General features: G+C 40.3%; 5 protein-coding genes across 20 annotated transcripts in view; 3 read left to right on the top strand and 2 right to left on the bottom strand.

Annotated features, from left to right (window-relative positions):
• Positions 1 to 4: 4 nt before the first annotated feature.
• Positions 5 to 2546, bottom strand: LOC105192971 (ankyrin repeat, SAM and basic leucine zipper domain-containing protein 1). Its single transcript, XM_011157274.3, has 9 exons — positions 2255 to 2546; positions 2015 to 2180; positions 1694 to 1816; positions 1501 to 1621; positions 1286 to 1391; positions 1092 to 1226; positions 687 to 1033; positions 375 to 597; positions 5 to 306 (listed from the first exon to the last, which is right to left on the bottom strand). The coding sequence occupies exons 1-9, from the start codon at positions 2339 to 2341 to the stop codon at positions 112 to 114; spliced, it is 1503 nt and encodes a 500-aa protein (XP_011155576.1). The 5' UTR covers positions 2342 to 2546; the 3' UTR covers positions 5 to 111.
• A 36-nt stretch (positions 2547 to 2582) lies between these two features.
• LOC105192970 (pyridoxal phosphate phosphatase PHOSPHO2) lies at positions 2583 to 5209 on the top strand. Of its 12 annotated transcripts, none has more exons than XM_011157267.3 (3): positions 2583 to 3326; positions 3483 to 3534; positions 3855 to 5209. In XM_011157267.3, exons 1-3 carry the CDS (start codon positions 3312 to 3314, stop codon positions 4592 to 4594), a joined length of 807 nt encoding a protein of 268 aa, XP_011155569.1. In that variant the 5' UTR covers positions 2583 to 3311; the 3' UTR covers positions 4595 to 5209. The 12 variants fall into 12 exon arrangements, with proteins under 12 accessions (XP_011155569.1, XP_011155575.1, XP_039303601.1 ...); XM_011157273.3 differs by having other exon boundaries at positions 2587 to 3067; XM_039447667.1 differs by having other exon boundaries at positions 2587 to 3067; positions 3466 to 3534.
• A 147-nt stretch (positions 5210 to 5356) lies between these two features.
• LOC105192968 (zinc finger MYND domain-containing protein 11) lies at positions 5357 to 13368 on the top strand. 5 transcript variants are annotated; one of them, XM_011157262.3, is made up of 8 exons: positions 5357 to 5546; positions 5628 to 5870; positions 9367 to 9794; positions 9872 to 10202; positions 10277 to 10590; positions 10914 to 11417; positions 11500 to 11682; positions 11760 to 13368. In XM_011157262.3, exons 3-8 carry the CDS (start codon positions 9387 to 9389, stop codon positions 11880 to 11882), a joined length of 1863 nt encoding a protein of 620 aa, XP_011155564.1. In that variant the 5' UTR covers positions 5357 to 5546; positions 5628 to 5870; positions 9367 to 9386; the 3' UTR covers positions 11883 to 13368. The 5 variants fall into 5 exon arrangements, with proteins under 5 accessions (XP_011155564.1, XP_025993022.1, XP_039303594.1 ...); XM_026137237.2 differs by lacking the exons at positions 5357 to 5546; positions 5628 to 5870 and adding an exon at positions 7679 to 7765; XM_039447660.1 differs by lacking the exons at positions 5357 to 5546; positions 5628 to 5870 and adding an exon at positions 8370 to 8562.
• LOC105192967 (protein LZIC) lies at positions 12723 to 14753 on the bottom strand. The gene is made up of 3 exons (XM_011157260.3): positions 14188 to 14753; positions 13936 to 14071; positions 12723 to 13834 (listed from the first exon to the last, which is right to left on the bottom strand). The coding sequence occupies exons 1-3, from the start codon at positions 14427 to 14429 to the stop codon at positions 13490 to 13492; spliced, it is 723 nt and encodes a 240-aa protein (XP_011155562.1). The 5' UTR covers positions 14430 to 14753; the 3' UTR covers positions 12723 to 13489.
• Positions 14754 to 15841: 1088 nt separating this feature from the next.
• The window catches only part of LOC105197332 (eukaryotic translation initiation factor 4 gamma 3), a 44516-nt gene continuing 40456 nt past the window's right edge, over positions 15842 to 19901 (top strand). Inside the window, exon 1 of the mRNA XM_039446775.1 lies at positions 15842 to 16962. Coding sequence (XP_039302709.1) covers positions 16683 to 16962 — 280 coding nt within the window. The 5' untranslated portion in view covers positions 15842 to 16682. The remainder of the gene's footprint in view (positions 16963 to 19901) is intronic.

The raw sequence follows: 19901 nt of genomic DNA, 5'->3' as shown, positions 1-19901 counted from the left end.
AAGAGCTAAGAGTTTTGAGTTGTAATTATATATATAATAGTAATAAAATTATATATAAAGCTTATTTATGTTATGAAACAATGTAACATTTGAATTCATTTGAAAAAATATTCATTGAAATTTGTTTGATAAACGAAGGGCTGAGAATATCCTAAAGTTATACATATTCCATAATCTTTGAACATGCATTTTTTTGCATAAATACAGCCCTACCATTAATGTAATACTTATTGTTATAGTCCAACCAGTTTTACTCTTGGGATTAATCCAAGTTGGCGGTACACCTATGTTATTTTCCTTATCGATCTACAATGTAAAAATATAATTAGTATCAAATATTAATATATTTTTATATTAGCTTTATAACGTGTTACCTCTTGGGCTAATTTCTTAGCTTGTATTATTTCATTCTTTAAGAGTTTCAAAGTTTTTTGCGTTTTTATCAGTTCTTCTTCATATGCCAGTCTTTTCGTAGGAGATAGATCGATATTTTCGTTAGCAGCTTTCAGCAAATTATTTTTGATGTACTGGAAACTAGACGCTATCACGCTAATCTGTCTCTTTGCATTTGTCAATGATATTACACCATCATAAATTCTGCAAGCACGTACATATAAATTATATATTATTGTGCTTCACATATTGCTAACAAATGATGAAAAAGAAAAAAATGATATAAAACATACGTATATGAATCAGTTTTCTTAATATTGCCAAAAGCGTCTATACGCCATTTTCTATTATGAAATTTGTCAAGTTTTTCTAGGAACTGATCTCTATGAACAGTAATGTCAATTCCTAGATGGCAAAGATCATCTTCTGTCAATTGCAAAAAAGTTTTAATATCCATTCCTTGAAATAATTTGCCATATTTTTCCAAACCCATTCCACATAGCATCACTGATATATCATAATTTAAAGATTCATGTTTTCTAGGATATAAATTTGGAAATAAATCTTTCCAGGTCATTACTTCGGATACTTCGCAAAAAGTTTCTATCTCTTCTTCATCTGTACTCAACAGAGCGGATATCTAAAAAAAAATAAAAAAATATTAAAGAAATTTAAAATAAAGCAAAGATAACAATTACCTCTGTAAATCCTTTTGTATCCGCGATATCTTTGGCAGATACATGGTGCACGTCCGTCAATGAAGTATTCACGTTATGTGCCAAAAAAATTCTGACGATATCAGGCTTATTAGCTATAACTGCATAGCTCAATGCCTGTAATCGAATTGAGAACTTATATAGAGAAAATTTTGATACTTAATGTTAAAACTTACAGTTTTTCCATCACTGTCACAGGCATCCAGATTTTGTACATATTTTATAAGTTCAAAGACAAATTCCGCATCATGCGACACACAGGCATACATTAGAGCTGTTTCTCTGTAAAAATCATAATTGTTAGTGCTTATCAAACTAAGTAACAGTGATAATAATTATAGATAGATATCAAATAGATTTTCTAGAATTTTTTATATAACATAAATTATACCTCCGCTTATTCGTCAAGTTTGCATCCGCCTTTGCTGTTAATAAAAGCTCAAGGCATCTCAAAGATTTTTCCAAGGTTCCTTTTGTAGAATTACATAGTGCCATGAGAGGCGTATATCCATCTGTGTGTCCAATTATATTTGGTGATTAAAGTTTACACAAAACTAAAAATAATGAATAAAATTGATTCGTACCTTTATGCTTATTTGGATTTGCACCATGTGACAAAAGATACTCTATTATTTCCGGTTGTACCAATGAAGCTGCATATAATAACGGAGTCCATCCAGTGTACAGGAAATTATTGACATCATGTTCTATAAAAGCTTTCGACTTATTAACCACTATTTTTGGTAACACGTTTAATTTGAGAGAGAAAAAGAAGGGAGGGGCGGAGGAAGGAAAAACAGAGGGAGAGATAATACACCAATAATGTATAAAATTATACCAATGTTCAATTGCAAAGGGGAAAAAAAATACAAATCTAATAGAAATAACGATGTAATAACGCTTACGTTCGACATATTCCTGTATCACTTCCAACTGTTCCATCATAAAAGCCTTCACAAGGCGATCCTCGTAGCTACGTTGCTCATCGTGTATCTCATCGACATCGACGACTTGAGGTTTTTTAGTTTCCTCCTTCCTTGGAGAAGTATACTCTTTAACGGTAGAATGGTTCTGTTAAAGAGACGAGACGAGATGAGAAAAATCGTTGCTGAAGAAAAGTTGACATGCATCTGCATTAACCATACCTCCTCGAGAGGGAAGAAAACATCATCATCATCTTCGTCGTCATCGTCGGACATGCCAGCGGGCATCAAACTCTTGTATGCGCACATCGCTAAGACGATATCGAGAGGATACAAGAGAAATTTTCCGAATCAGTTTCTGTTTCAGACGATTCTCGCTGATTCTCGCAAAAGCGAAAGGCGAAAGGGGCAGGACCAAGGACTCTCTCTGACACGACGGGGACTCTTGCTCTTGCTTTGAATAAAAAACGCCGGATTGGCGCGGATTGGCTTGGCGGCCGAGCTACGGACTGCGGTAAGCCGGTTGTCACGCGTGCGCCGTGCTCGTGTTTACCTGACTCGCTTTGTTTACGAACGAAAGAAGAATCCGAGAACGAGAGAAAGGATATGTCCGACCCGACACAAGCCGCTCGATAGACGCGATCCAATTGTTATTGCAAACTCTTTTCCTGTTCTGTGCCAACGTCTCGACAGTTTTTGGAAATTTCGACCACACGTGCCAAAAGGCGATCGAACGCAATTTCGCTCAAGCGCACGACGATGTGGTTAGAATTGGTTAGAATGCGGCACTTGCGGTAGCAGCAGGTGGCTGGGTGGCTCAACGCCATGCAACATCGCGGCTTAACGTTCATTGTCGCGCGGCCAAAAAGCATTTCTTAATGCGATCATAACAATTATTTCGGGATCATAATACAAAGACGTATTCCCGTTGTTTATTCAGTTCAGCCGCATTCTTTTACAAGAGTGCTCGCAGCAGTTTTGTCTCTCGATAATTTGCCCGGCTCTTCGTGTAATCGACCTACATATTCATCAAAAGTGAGTTTAATTAAGTACATGATTCCAAAAAATCCAAAACGAGGAAAAACAGGGAAAAGAAAAGAAAAAGAAAAAGATGAGCATTTCAGAAAGAATAGAAAGGAAGTAAATATATTGCTTCTGATATACAGTAGTTCATACACCTAGTCAATTGATAAATGAATTACCAAATCAACCAAATTAAATTTATTTAGCAAACTATAACGCTGTCGTTTAAGACTAGAAAGAAAGATGAGAGAAGCAAATGTCAAAAAACCAGGTACAATAATATCAATTGGGCAATTTATCTACAAATAACAGTTATCTACTATGTTAACATAATAGTAATAGTGTGATGTACATAATGTTGTATATATATATTTTTTTTCAACGATATATAGTAAGACAATTATCTGCAGATGCTTATGATTGACAGGTGTTTTGTTTTCTTGTAAGTCTGCCAAAAGTTGATATAACATACGTACAAGGTAATCCATTCATCTAAATCTTGAATATTTGTGGCATTTTGAATAATAGGAAAAAATTATATATATATATCAAAGCTATTGGTTTGAAAAAATTGAGAACATTGATACTCTTGTATATGGAGATATGAAAAATAATTGTCGGACCAACTTTATTATAATTTTTCCCTATTATTGAAAATAATAAAGATGCACAAGTTAAATGAACAGTGCCAATTTTATCGTGACATACCTAGCGCGAGATGGCTCAATAAAGTATATGAAATTTTAGCAACTCTGATGTATCTCTCGACAATGTTACAATTATGCTTGAATCGACGCAGGGATGAGTCGCAACGTGCTCGTGGCATTCGATTTCGATCACACCATCTGCGACGACAACACCGACCTGGTAGTGCAAAAATTGCTAAAGGAAGAGAGGATAACCAAGGATGTGCAGAATCTGCGCAAGTCTAACGGCTGGATCGTCTATATGGACAGGATCTTCGAGCTCCTGCACGAGAGTTCCGTGAACGCAGGCCAGATCGAGGACGCTATCTTCGGTATTCCCGCGGTCGCGGGAATGGAGAAGCTCCTCGCTTCCCTGCACGCCAACGGCCACGAGGTGATCGTTATCAGCGACTCCAACAGCGTGTTTATAAACCACTGGCTCAGAAGCAGGCGACTCGAGCACGTCGTGTCGCGCGTCTTCACGAATCCAGCTCGATACGACGACGACGGCAGGTTGAGAGTAGACGCGTATCACACGCAGCACACGTGTCAGATTAGCTCCATCAATCTCTGCAAGGGACAGATCCTGATGGACTACGTTCAGGAGAAACGCGCGCAAGGCAGAAGCTACGAGAGAATCGTTTATGTCGGTGACGGGGGAAACGATCTGTGCCCGATTTTGCGCCTCTCCGAAGCTGATCTGGCGTGTCCGCGCAAAGACTATTCGCTCATCGAGCGATTGAACAAGTTGCCTATCTCCGTGTCGACCAAGGCGAAAATTGTGCCGTGGCAAGACGGTACGGATCTACAGCGCAGCTTGGAACAGATCATAGAGCTGAAGCTAACGAATTAAGCTTCATCTTTGATCAAGAGATAGTCGCAACCGTTTGCTCTTTTCATTTCGTATTTCTATCTACAATTCCTACAATTTCTACAATTTCTATTTCCTTCTTCACACTTTAATCAATTTTTTTCTACATCATTTATTTTGTGATACATTATGAGAATGTTCGTGTAACTAGCGCATATACGTATTATCGCTCGTTTGCTACAACATAATTAAAAAATCAGCTGTTTGCAAAAAAAAAGAATTTTGATGAGGATTAAATACATTGAGGTAGCGATGCTCTTATTCCTCTACTATATGTAATCGCTGTACTCAATCGTTATACTAAAATAGCATTTAAAAATCATTAGAAAATTTTTAAGCGGTGTAAAAGTTATTAGAAAATTTTCAAAGCATTCAAACAGGAAAATTTTCATTTTTGAGTTGTCATTGTAGCAAACGTTATATCAAATTACAATTCAGAGATAATATTTTGCTATAGTAACTGATAACGATAAGGATATGATGATAACGATAATTTGTTTCTTTCATTGAAAAGTGCAATATTGCTAATTACACACACACACACACACACACAAATAAGTGTAACAATACTTATAAAATAAAATTTGTTTCGATCAATTCAATTATAACTTTACTAGAAATCCTGACATTTAAAATGCATCGGCAACACATTTCAAGCTGTTTTAGTAAATTTTATCAAATTATTTTGTCATTTATAAAATAAAACTGAAACTTGAATTTGAAACCTTATTAAATTTAAAAAGGATTTGTTCTTAAACATTCAGGATTTACGAGCGTTCGTCGAAAGAGATCGATGCAAATTCGAAGCGGGAATGCGCTCGCATCGATGCGATACTCTGCGATACTGTGCGATACTCGCAAAACAACTTGTCGATATGCAATTATGCAAGTTGCGCGCGCATTGTTAAGTGCGCTGGCAAGGAGGTTAAGTCGGGTCCGTGACGTACGCACAGTGCTTCGAGTACTGTCGAGTACTCGCACCGATGTTAATTGTTGTGTATTACGTTATCCGTAGCTGGTCGCTGGATCGCGAGCGGTGACGGTGAGAATAGAACGAGAGGAATCGATCGTTGGCACGATCGATACGAGCCCCCTCGGTGCATCCGTGATTCCACAGTGCCGGTGGAAGTCCAAAGCCCAATTTTAGGACCGTCCGCGACACTATCTTGGATCTCGGACTCTTCCGCGACAGTTCCGACGATCCACGGTCCACGGTCCACATAGCAACTAAAACTCGCTGATAAGTGATAAGTGCACGGTAAGCCAACGTCTATCTGTGCCTACTCTCGCGAATCGATTCGATCCGCATACTCGGCCATTCTCTCTCTCTCGCGATAATGTTTATTGTAACGAGAATGAAACGCTCGTGCTCTTGGAATAATATACCATTGCCTTAATTACGCGCGTTATCTTATCCGATACGAAATATTTTTCTTACGAATAACGATACTAACGATTAGAATCGAGTCACAATTGCTTTTTATGCACGGAGATGGTTTTTTCGTCTTTCGTGCGGAACATTGATTTTTCTCTCTTCACCATTGGCGTGTATCAAAAGCATGTATCAAAAACGTTATTTCAAAAACGAATATGGAATTTATGAATATGATTCTCGGTACGAAGTTAATTATTCGCGATTACTATTCATTATAACGATATCTTATTAATAAATATGCTTATAATATTGAATAATGTAACTAACATTAACATTCTGTACACACACACACACACACACACACACACACACACACTAATAAATATGCTTATAATATTGAATAATGTAACTGACATTAACATTCTGTACACACACACACACACACACATTGTTTTATTCGGGACACTTGACTTCTGAGTTAATTTTCGTTACCTTTACAAAGGTATCTTAATCTTAAAAAGATTTTTCAATGATTTACATGCTATGCTGTGTATGTACACATATGTGTACTCTATATGCTCTTGAACGATTATTAGACAAATATTGTATATATGAATGCTACAACTGCTTATTTAATTCTTAAAGCTCTCAGTTTTCTAAATTGAAAGAAGGAAAAGAAATTTGCAGGACAAGATTGTCAAATGGTGTGTACAGAGTGTTGAGTACATCTTATTCAATCGTTACAGGTTGTATCCTGTTGTCTTTCGCATTAGCGTCGGTACAAGCTTCCTGAATTCTAACTATATTTACGTTCAGAACATTTCTCACGATACCGAAGAGAATGGCGCTCAGGAACGTTACATCGGTCAACCATTGAGGCGCACGAGTGCACGAGTATACTCTCAGCAAAGTCCCCAAGAACACCGGGCTCCAGAGAAGCACGCAGAGAATCAGCGATAACTTGATGGTGTCGAGTGTTCTTACCATGCGATCTATCTCCAAGGCTATGCTTTCATTTTCCTTGCAACTTCCCTCTTTCATCACATCTATAATTGTCTTACTACGGTCGTTTCTCGATCCCTGTGGTACAGTGAATTCCACCGAATCTCGACTCTGACTCTTTTTACCATCCGTGAATGTAAAATTAGTTTTTGCTCTTAATATCGCGAGGGTATTCTTACACATGTGCTTTCCTCGCATTTGCAGGATGCTGGAGAGCAGAATCGGCAGGAAGTATATAGCCAGCGATAGTACAAACAGCTGCAGTTTTAAGAACTTGGTGGAAACGAGACACTCGTTGGCAGTTATAGGCGGCGAATCGCTCTGCTTCGTCTCGGATGCGTCGACGTAGCGGCTACCGTTCTTGTTGGAAAATAGATTCTCGATTGAATTCTTCTGCTTTCTCTTCGCAATGTAATTCTTCAGACTGCTAATGTCAGCGGGCTGATTTCCATTTTTGGCTCGACTCGCCGAGCGATTGCGATGGCTTTTCGCTGAGGAATGCACCCTGACATTGGCACTTTGAATACGTTTCATTATCTCATCGTATATTTGATCGTTGGAAACGAACGTTGCATTTCGCACGAAAGGAATATCGGCAATCTCTCGAGTTGTACTTTCTTCCGTTCTTGCGAAATGTATCTGCGCGTCCTCTTGATAATCTGATAACTCGATAACATCCTCGGTTTCAGTTGACGGCCGCGACACGCCGCTCAGGCTGCCAGGAGCCGCTGTTGTACTCGAAGAATCTGATTGTTCCGACACGTCGTAGGCTAATGGTACTTGTGACTCTTTCCAATTCAAATGTATATTACTTGTGGATGAATTATGGACGTTTATCGGTGTACCGTTCAGTCCTTGAACTGCGCTATTGATATTGGTAATATTTTTTATATATCTCACTATATCATTCGTTAGAATGATGTCCTCTGTCAAATTTCGTGCTCCAGAAGTATTAATGAAATTTGTCATTTCCATATCTTTTGTAGAATTTAACGCGGTCCTAACGATGCTCTGAACTTTGGATACTACTTCGTCTACTTGCACGCTGCTTGATTGGGACCAGTTTGATAATTTCTCACCGAGAAAATAATTTTCTTCCGGCGGCGTGTTTACGTACGCAACGGAATCGATCATCATCAGATTATCGATAGAGTCTAAAAATGTATGGAAGTCACTCATTGGAAAATTGCTTCCGAATACGCACTCGATGTCCTCCGTGTGCCTAACGTTATTCATATCGTTGTATTCGGCAAAGTATAAAATTCCCGCAACGAGAAACGGTACGAGCCAATGACTCGTGACGAGGAAAGTCGTCGTCATCGTCGTCGGCAGCGGCTTTTCGTCAACTCGTTTCGGCGATCGAAATTTCGACATCTTTTCAATTCTCTGTGTAACGTTACTTTTGACCTTTGCGTCGATTCGTCGTTCGCGAGACGTCGATTTCAGTTCACTCAGACATTTCACTTCCGCATCCGTCGGAAGTTCAAGTTGAGCATTCTTCAGTGACGATTTCATCACGTTGGCGCACCTTCGTTTTACAGCTGCTGCATTGAAATTGCATTGCACGGCAAAAGTGAGTAAAGACGTAAACGCATTCGCCAGTGCAGCGAGTAGCATTCCATAATGCATAAATATGTCCTTCATGCCGCACGTTAAAGTTACGTCGAGATCATCAACCTCACGTAAATGCATCTGTAAGAATGGAAAACGCTTGTCCTGGATTGTCCACGTATGGTTAGGCATATCGCCGCCAGTGTTATTTTGCCAGTTATAATTCAATCTTATTCCAGCTTCGATGTGATTCACGAGCAGTACAACAGCCATCAGCGTAGCGCTAAAGATATCGGATAGCGACAAAACGTAAAATGGGCATTTCCTCTTGCGTTTGTATCCTTTCCACAAGAGAATGGCAAACGTAATAAAATTGGATAGCAGCAGCGTGTAACCTGTTGCGTCTAGCACCGTGGGATGCATGTCGCCTGATGCATACGGCCCGATCCTCCTCCAGATTTATCTGATTATTGATTAATATTCGTCTGTTTCGTTCGCATCTGAAACTACATCCGGGATTAACTTTTAAAACTGCCCAACCGCGCACATGACGAGAGAGAGATTGACAAAAGTCGACTGAGTATATAGAGTTGTTACAAGCGCACCGCCTGCATATTGATATATTCTACATATGTGGGTACCCAGTTAGCGTACGTACCTAACGTACTTTAGATTTAATTGTACCGTTCTGATACCGTACAGCGTATGAGGGCGCAAAATACTTATCGACTTAAACTTTGCTGATGGCTCGACTATCTGCGTTTGTACTTTTGCAATTTGAACCTTGCCATTACGAATTTTCAATTGTAATTATTTCTCGTTACAGTGTGTGTGTTCGCTATCGACATGTCTCTACGCCGGAGAAGCGATCCGTCTATGATTCAGCGGATTTGGGACACGATCAAAATCACGGTACATCAAAGGAGCTTACCTAGCAATGATCGCATGGTACGGCACATGGCTCGAGTTTACGGTTTTACGGAACAAGAGGCTCAGGAGGAGCTCAACAAGGCGGTCGAGGACGGGCTCGTCCTCTTGAAGAAAGTGCCCACGAAGAATGGCGTCGATCAAGAGAGTTATAGATTACCGCCGGTAGATGTATCGCAGAACGATACTCACGATACTCACGATTGGTATTGCTACAAGTGCCAACGAGCGGGCGTGCTCGAATGCTGCGAACAGTGCTGCAGAGTCTATCACTCGGAATGCCATGTATCCAGCATCGCCAAGTTAAAGATTTGCAGCTTCTGCGAGGTAACTTCTCGATGCAGCTAGCAGCTAGCGCGTTTCATTTTTTCGTTCGACGATTTCAAGTACCAATTATGTTATAGAAAATCAACGGCGACGTATACCCCGACAAGATTGATCTCAACCATATTCTTAGTTTCACATGTGGCCATCTAAAGGCGAAATTACCGCCGGAAATTACAAATCGCACCATCGTTTTCAACAATGATCCAATCGTCACACCACCCAACGGCTTTTCAGGACCAACCTGGGTGAGCGAGGGTGAGGACGCGTGGCGACCAGGAATTCTCATAAAGCGTCACATGGATCTGGCGATAATGGACGCGAAAACGAACAACAACGAATATAACAGTCTTGCCGAATTTGAGGCTGATGCACATAATATTCTGCATAACATCATAATATATCACGGAGGTGAGAGATTTATTACATGTACGTATATACGTTTCCTTCTCCAAATGTATCATCTTGTCTCGTCGCTCCAATAGTTAGCAGCGTGATAGCGGACATGGGACGCACCATGTATCAAGACTGTTGTTACGATCTTCAAGAGATACGTCGTTGCGCGGATTGTTATCGTATATCGAACGAAAAATCTGAAAAAATGTGGTTCTGTATACCGTGTAATCCCCCTCATCAGTTGGTCTACGCGAAGCAAAAGGGATATCCATATTGGCCGGCGAAAGTCATGCAAGTCAATGGCAATGTGTACGACGTGCGTTTCTTCGGCGGTCATCACATGAGGGCTAATATCGAGAAAGTTTTTATTCGCTCGATCTCTTCCACATTACAAAGCTTGCAGGTAAAAATTTCAATACTTTGTACCATTTACTCGACGTAATTGTAAAAACATTGAAACAATTGAGTTTATCCTCTATTCACGCGATAATAATACCGTCATGATTGCTGAAAAAGATGAAAAAAAGTCCTTTTTCTTTCAAAGAAATCAATTTTTATGAATTGTTGTGTTTTCAAAAAAAAAGAAAAATAAAAAATAAAGGTATTAGAAATAATGAAAAATGTCCAACTAATTTCTTTTCGAGGCATTTGATTTCGAGGTAATCGGATCCATTTCCATAACAAAAATCATCTTTCTCGTATAATTAAAAGCGTTGCCTTTTATAGATAAAAAAATCAACAGCTTGGAACAGAGCTTTTGAAGAGTTGAAGCATCATCAGAATTTGTTGCAAAAGATGGGAAAGAATAAGGAAGATAACACGATAGAAAATCCTACTCCTGCGAAAATACGAAAGTTGGAATCGTCGAGCTCGCGGAGTCCTTCGTCGCATAGTTCTAATTTGCCTGCAAAGCAATTGATTAAAGATTTGAGAGTAAGAGTCGAACGCTTGAGTTCGGACGGCAATACTGAAACGCAAAATGTGAACGACGAGACGGATAATAAAGAAGACACTGCGAAAACTAATGCCGAAAATGAAGAAAGACAAGTGCCTCATTTACCCGTGGCGGAAGATGAACCCGCGGGAGAAAGCATAACGAGCACGTGTCCGCAAGGTTTAAAGAAGGAAGGCTCTCAAGAGGACATGGTTACATCTAGTTGCCAAGAGCCGAGATCGAAATGCGTTCTCGTACAAACTGAACAAATGCAAACGGATGGACTCCCCGCCAAGGTAAATTTTCGGCCGAGTGCCTACTCACGTACGACTATATATTATTATATTCGCGATTATTTTTTGACTATTACATTGACAGATCAAGAGAGAGCGCAGAACTTCGGAACAACCAACGACAACGGCGCTAGAAAAATTGCGCCGTGAATTAGAGCTTGAAAAATGCAGAGAATTAGAGAGACTACAAGCGGAGCATGCCAAAGAATTGCGGCAATTAACCGATAGACATCAACAAATCGTCTCTGACATCAAAAAGAAACAATGGGTAATTCTTTTTCTTCGTCTTTCTGAACCTCTTTTATACTAATCTACTTATTCTTTAATGTCTATCACTTATTACAGTGTTATAATTGCGAAGCTGAAGCGATATATCACTGTTGTTGGAATACTGCATACTGCAGCACAGATTGTCAACAGGTTCACTGGCAGCGTGAACATAAAAGAGTGTGTAGACGTAAGCGCTAATTCATATGATGAGTGCAATGAGTACAATAATGTAAGAAAGCGTTCAACAAAAATTAAAAAAAAAATATATATATACTATTAATATATATTTTATGTATAATATATATTAATATATGTATAAGATATAGGTGTGCATGCGTGTGTGTGTGTGATGCGTGCGCGCGCGCGTTCATATGCGTATAAAGATACAAACACCAGTGAAAAAGAGTTTCGTTCTTTCTATTTGTCTATCTAGACGCTTTATTTTGCACATCTATTGTTGTATATATATATATATACGAGCGTACGCATGTTGTGTGTGTGTGTGTATGTGTGTGAACGTGTGCATTCTGTGTGTATGTATATATACAGAATACTGCAATTAGAAATGAAGAGAAACAGTTCACTTGTTCAATAGTTTCCCCCTGGATTGAAAATTTTTAAGAATTTTGCGAGATAATTTTGAGAAAGCAAGTAAAATTCAATTATTTGATTTAAATTAATTGAAAACTCCAAAGAATAAAAATGTATTTAAAATAGGCTGTATGTATACATATACATGTACACATATCAGAGGATAGTCTGTAGAAGCACATTAATATATTCTTGACACCAATTTGATATGCCTTTGCAAACTTCCTTCAGGAAGGACTGTTATATATACATGCAGATCTTAATCTTGAAAGACTATTTTTACTTGTATCAAGCAACGTAACAAAATAGTTTTTACCTAATCATAGTTTTATACTTATTGATATTTATATATTTAGGCAATCGATTCTGGAAAAAAATGATTACAAGATTATATGCATGGAAATAATTCATAACAAGTACGCATAGACTTATTCATTTTTTTCATTATTTTTTTTTTTTAGATAAGTTTTTGTTTCATATACAGTATATTAATAACAGAGTTTTACATACTTATGTCTATTAATGATAATATGAACAAATGTATATTGTTATTCAGTTATTAATTACCAGTTATTCATCATGTTTATCTTGAGATGTTATCTCTTTATAATTTTCATTTTTAATTTTTATCAGACTGAAATGTAATTTCCTTGGAAACGGAAGTCACACAGAAACATCGATATATTTATTTCATGATTCACATAACAATATTGTGAACAATAAACAAGATGCCTTCATATATGTTTTATCTAATGTGCACTATAAAATTCTAATTTGATGTAGCTGTTGTACTAGATCACAGTAAATACTTAAATAACATAAAATAATATAAATATTTATATATTAAAAATTGCATAAAAGCTACATACATATGTTTCTATACTATTTGTATTTGATTATTGGTATATAATAGAGAGAACTACTTCCTCTTTGTATCAAATAACAATTGCAATATTATCGCGCTGTTACCGCAAAATCCAAACAAGTTTAATTGCACAGTACATTTTAATTTGTAGCAATGTGTTTAGTTTGAATGCTAATGGTATCAAAACTTTGTCAAATTTCAAGTTGTAAAAACTTGAAAAAAAAAAAATCTAGCATAAAGGCTTGTATAAATGTAAGTTGTTTGATAAGAAAGCTCTTTAATAAACTATAAAAAGAATGATAAATAAAAATTACTTAATGTTAAAACGTTATAATTACTAATTATCAGTTCAAGTATCTTGGGTAGCTTTAACTTCTTTACCGACTACATCTAGAGCCATTTTACCTTTTTCCGCTGTTTCGTTAACTTGCACGTACCTGGTGGAATCTATGTTATTTAAAGATAATCGCTCTAACAACTGTAATTCAGATGATTCCAATTTTTCTCCAAGTTGCCTCAAAGCGCTTAATATTTCTCCACGTTGACGATCGGCGGCTTCTTTGTTCAGTTTTCCTAGTTTTACATCTCGATCAATTTGCGAGAGACGTTCTTTAAGTCCAGCGGGCTCCCGCTTGCCAAACATTCTGATCACAGCTGGTGTCTGGAAGGCTGTGCTAATAGCTGCTTGAGTCGCCTATTAAAAATTTAGCAATTGATCAAGTAAAAACACATGTTGCAGCAACATAACCCTCTACTGCAATTTGTTCTAGTAAAAAAAATTGACAAAATACATACCAATTGCATTGCTCCAAGTTGATCGACTAAAGTCATATTTCCAGATATCATTCTTTGCAGGCTCTCATTAAACTCACGGAGTTGCTCCATGGTATCTTCCTTACATTCCTGATATTCTGTCTCATCTAATGTAACTCTGTTGACAAAACTTGATTAATATAGTTAAAAAAACATATATGAATGCGAAGAATCGTTTCACGAACCGTAATCGCGAGAAAATATTTTATATTTTTAGAAAAAACGAAACGAAACCTGCAAGATTCCAAATCTTCCAACTGCTGCACAAGGCGATCCAATTGTTCTTCTAAATTCTTTTTGAGCCTGTCGGTCTCTGCTTTCCCGTGAGAGCTCATTTTTGCCGAGTCGTACGATGAAAAGGTAGAACGAGTAGAATGGAGAATAGAAGAAGGAATGTATGTGGAGACCAGTGGAGACGAGATGTATAGGTTAGGTGAAAGATGTGTTGAAAGGTAAATAATAAATTTTTCGTTCATGTAAAGTATTAATCTGTGTTTCAAGAAAAGGGAATCGTTTCATTCGTCATTTACTTAAGAACACTTGGCAATACCGCAAACCGTAAACGATTGTCGAGTGTAACGTAGAAAATTTTTGCGAAATTCAATCCAATTAAATCTCGATCTTTGAGACAAAATTATACAACAGGACACACGAATAAAGATTATTATCAGCAATATTTTGCGATTTAGACAAAAAAAGAGAGTTTTTTGTGAAACTTTTCTATCTATAGGCAATTGGGGGGACGTTTGAAAATTTTGGGTCTGTTCTATTCAGTTGAACTCGTTTCAATCGTTTCACCTGTGCATCTATATATTCTCTTTCTTCTTTTCTTCTATGTCGGTAAGAAAAAGAGAAAAAATGATTGCAAGAAAATGCTTGCAAGAAAAGGTCATCTATTCTTGCTGATTGCACGTTTTGCACTTGGAATCTTTGTTTTTTCTCTCTCCAATGCTGAAATTATATATTTATTTCATTTCAAGTGCAAACATTTTTGGACATTTCAAGTGCAATACGAACAGACGTTAAATTTGTCTCGTTAACGGAACAAATTTTGGAGACTTCAAAGCCTGTTCTACAATAGCATAAACACAAGACCGTAAGGTTGTAAGGCATGGTTTTAAGAGCTCGTAAGCAAATGAAAAATTTTCATTTCTTACGTTACGACCTTACGGTCTTGTGTTTACTGCTATTGTAGAACAGGCTTCAAGAACCTTGCACATGAAATGCATAACATAAGTACAACATAAGACCGACGGACCAATGAAAATGTTATGTAAATCAATATGGCGACTTTATGCTGGATGCTCATTGACCCATCGGTCTTACGTTGTGCTTACGTTATGTTATGCATTTCATGTGTGAGGCCCTTAATGCCTCGTGCCCACAGGACGCGGCAAGGCTTGCCGCGCGGCGGAAGTTGGCATGGTAGCCAATCATGAAGTTGAACTCGATCCAACTTTTGCCGCGAGGCGGAAATTACATCCAGGCGAACGAGACGTTGATTGGCTATCGAAATATTCCTCAGCCAACTTCTGCCGCGCGGCAAGCCTTGCCGCGTCCTGTGGGCACGAGGCATAACACGAATAGATGAAAGACAACTTGTCGTAGACAGCGTAAAATATCGATTTTGAATAATTATTCAAGTCAAGGCTATAATAATAAATATAATGATGAAAATATTGATTTTGCGTAGGATTAAAATCGTTAAAGCCCGTTTGCATCGCGCGATGCGTTTGTACCGCGCGTGCGCACGCTCGACGCGCGCACTAGGGACTTTAGAGAGAAGAAAAGGGCCAATTATCTAGTGCACAAAACATCTATCGTCCCCGTCGTCGAGAGAGAGCGCTCTTCGCGCTCTTTGCGCTCTCTGGTTCTCTCGTCGGGTCTCTCTCGGGAAGCGTGGTCGTTCCCCTAGCTACGTCATTACGAACGTCGCGTCGAAGCGAACAGCAGCGACCAGACAGTTTGAGTTTGAGAGACAGTGTGGAGAACGGAACGGAACGGAATTGACACTACTGACAATAGGATCGAGTGAACGGCAGCGAACGGTCGAATAGTCGAGTACGCGTGGTAACAGCGTTTTACGCGAAGCTCTGGCGATTCGCGACGGCGTGCGGCGTGCGGCGTGGTCGCGCTCGCCCACGAGATACACACATACACACACGTCGTTGCTGTGCGTTGCGTCGTTGACTGGCCGGCGAACGTGATTATGCAAAGAGAGATCGCGCGCAAGCGGAACGTTTCTGCTCTCTCTGGTGCGCGGGTCGGCGATCGTCGAGAGCAGCGCGTCGTCGTGGGGTTACCGCGAAAAACGAACGATCGCGGCCACGACAGAAGAACGGACGGGAATACCACCGCGTGGTGAGCGTGGTTCAGCAGCAGCAGCAGCAGCAGGAGCAGGAACGTTTTCTTACAGTGAACTTGAACGAGGAAGCGCGGACGCGCGCGCCCGCGCGCGCGCCGCTTTGCTCGCCCGCAACACGCCCGATCGTTTCCGCGGCGGATCGCTGCCGGGGTGCGCACGATTTGGACGCGTGATCGTTCCCACGAGCGAAACGAATACCCAATCTCTTCCAGAGGTTTCCGCCGCGCGGGTGCATCAACGAGAGCACGAGGGTACTAGCCGCGCGCGACTCTCGTAGACGATCCTAACCTCTACCTATGAGTGCGAATCGCGTGAGATCGCAGGCTTCTAAGGACAGTTTGCACGAGGGAGGCCCACGCCTGCGATGAGCATGCCGACGAAGGGGAAGCATCACCACCTGTCCCACCATCATCATCATCATCCGCAACATCACTCGCAACAACAGCCGCCGCCGTCGCTGCAGCAACATCACCAGCAGCAACAGCAGCAGCAACCGCCGCCGCCGCCTCCTCCGCCGCAGCAACAATCCCATCACCCTCAGGCCCAGCATCAGCACCAGATCATCATCAACCAGTCTGTCGTGCATCCATCTCCGCAGACCTATAGCGCTGTCGTCACCACCAACACCCGCTTCCTGAATGCTGGTAAGTCGTTTTTTTCTTCCGTCATTTTCCGCGTCTCCAGGTGACGCGATTTATCGGACGTGTGTTGGCAATGTTAGACGTTTCGATCGAAAATGCGACATCCTTGCCCCGAATCGCCCGACGTGCTATTCGTCGCGCGTGCGATTCCACACGGGGATCGGCGCGCAGGGGGGAGAGAGAAAAAAAGTATAATTTGAGGTTAGGACGACCACGCGGCATGTGGCACGTACGCCGCCGTGAGAAAAGAGAAACGACCACCGACGTCCTTCGTTGCATATGCCGTTGCGTTTTCTCGTTTCACCAGCGTTGACCTATCTCGAACGAGTGTTTGATCGAGAACGCGAGGTAATCGAAGCTAGAAGCGAGGTCTATTTTTTTGCGATAAAAATCGCGAAATTCGTAAATCGAAGCGCGCGCATACGCCAACGAAAAGCGGATCCCTGGAGAACGGAAAGTTTATTTCTTCAATTCCCCTCTGGATTTCCGACTCGCTACGACGACAGGTCAAAGTACTATACGTGTAGACCTTGTTTCCCTCTCCCTCCCCCCTTTTCCCTCCTCACTCTCCCGGACTATGAGAAACGAACGATTCGATATGAGAGAAAAGTAAATAGTCATCCTCCCCCCCTCCCTCTTTTTCCTCGATTGCAGGTAGAGCGTGGATAGTTGTTTGGTCTTTTCTTACGTTATCATGCGTGTATGTACGTATGTACATAACGGATAAATTGAATTCTCGATGGAGAAGGCGCGCAACGCCAACGCCTTCGGAATTAACTTTTGTCTCGCGCGTCGATTGTTTTTCCAAAAAAATTACATCCGTCTTGAGCCTCCTATTCTCTTTATCGTGCTTTTATATACTAAGACTCGAATCTTGAAAGTCTATATCAGAAAGAGAGAGAGAGAGAGAGAGAGAGAGAGAGATATGTACACTCGCTTCATCGCGTGTCGCGATAATCGCGATACACAGGTGTGCTGCGACTCCACGTGAAAGCAAAACTGCTGTTCCCCCTGCTGACGTCGGCTACGCCAAGTTCGACAACTCGGCCGTGCAAGTAGAACGACGGCTCCTCTTCGTAGCTTCCGTAATCTCGTTAAAGCGGTTTCTCGTGGTTAACAGTAACAGTTGCAGCAGTAGTAGTAGTAGTAGTAGTAATAGTAGTAGTGGTAGTAGTGTAATAGTAAGAGCGGTGGCAGCAGCGACAACAACAGTTATCTAGAACAGCGATTATCAATAGAGCCAACGTGTCTCCCGACGCCGCTGTTTGTTTCAGAACCCTCTGAAAATGTCCTTCGTTCGAGATCAGGCGTTTCTATTCGAGTTCCTTGATCGCCTCTACGCGTTACATATGTAATTGGATTCTCCGTACGTACACCTTCAATTGGAGCAAAATGACATTTAATGTAAAACGTTTTCGGTGACTCGAGCAGACTCGAGAGAAACGTCCCAAACTGCTAGAGATTCGAGTCGAACACGCGTGCTTTCACTTTCGTCCTGGCTCTCTTGCGTTAGCAAGTCGCAGATCGCCGTTCGCCGTCGCGCATCGTTTTACCGGGGGGAATGATCCGGCCGCTTATCTCTCGGCCACGGTCCGTTCGTTCCCCGTATCTCGCGATTCTCGCGCCGCGGTGATACATATCGGCACGCAGCGTCTCGCGGCTCTCTACCTTTTCCTTCCGCGTTTCCTCTTTCCTCTTTCCTCCCTCGCTAATAACTCTCTCCTTGCAAGCTCTCTCGCGAACGCGCGGCTGGCTTTTCATCGCGCGCGAATACGCGTGCGGTAAGCATGCGCGCGCGGAAAAGGGCGACGAGGAGGCTGCTGCTGCTGCTGCTGTTGGTGACCACACGATTGGCCGGCACGACGTGTAGCAAACTGTTGAATCGCGCCTATTAAAAGCGGAGGTGGGAGACAGAGAGGAGCTTCCTGCGTGCGAAGCGCGCGACGTAGTCGTCTCTGACGATAATCGACGATCCGTTGTGCCCCTCGGAAAAATAACAAGTAATAATGACGAATGTACCTAGAGTCTAGGTGATAAGATTGATAATCTTAATGATTTCGGATAAATGTTTCATTAATTTATATTATTATACAAATTTTTATTTTTAGTAATCTTTAGTAATTTATATTAATAGTAACCAAACATAATAATAATAGTAAACGTTTGCCAAACGATTTCTAAATATTACTAATATTTGCTTGTATCAACCCAACATTTAATCGAAATTATTTCACCAAAGCTCATCGACTATCATCTAGGTTTGATTATTTATTCAAATTCTTTTTTCCGATTTTTCCATACACATTGACACAGTCTCGGGCGTGTCGCGTAAAAGAATCACGTAAAAAATATCGATAAAAATTCGTGCATATTCCCTTTTATTTTAAAACAGTTTTACATGGAAATGAAGAACGTTATACGTACAGCATTAATTTCCACCAATAAAATCACCATTATTTTTTTACGTTAAAAATAAAAACGCTTTACGACGCATTCTTTCTTTCCGCATGTTGTTTCTAAAAAAAATAATAAAATATTATCAATGTCTTAGTATATCAATTTACGCGCTTTTCCTCGGTACACGCCTTGGTAAGTCGTCTGTAACACAGTACTGTAATATATTAGTGAAAATTTACACGCGAAAGCACAGTGTATTATAGAAACGTCGCTCGTCGTTAAGCTTATCTTTGGATTCGTCATTAAGTTGTCATTAAGCAGACGGTAATTTATGGCGATGAAATTATCATTCTATTGGTAAAGATTGATGCACCTGTTTTCAAAGACGACCGGAAAATTGTGTATAATCGTAACATGCAATTGCAAATACAAAATCAGATCAGACTCAAAGCGATCAAGTGCGATCCCCTTTTCAAGGTTTTCGTTTCCTTCTTGTAATCATATTGAGAAACCAGGGATCATTTCGAGTTTTTTCGATAATTTCT

The sequence above is a fragment of the Solenopsis invicta genome, chromosome 3 (genome assembly GCF_016802725.1).
Source record: "Solenopsis invicta isolate M01_SB chromosome 3, UNIL_Sinv_3.0, whole genome shotgun sequence".
Taxonomy (NCBI): Eukaryota; Metazoa; Arthropoda; class Insecta; order Hymenoptera; family Formicidae; genus Solenopsis; species Solenopsis invicta.
Note: the sequence above shows the minus strand (reverse complement) of the source record. Positions and strands in the feature narration are given on the sequence as shown.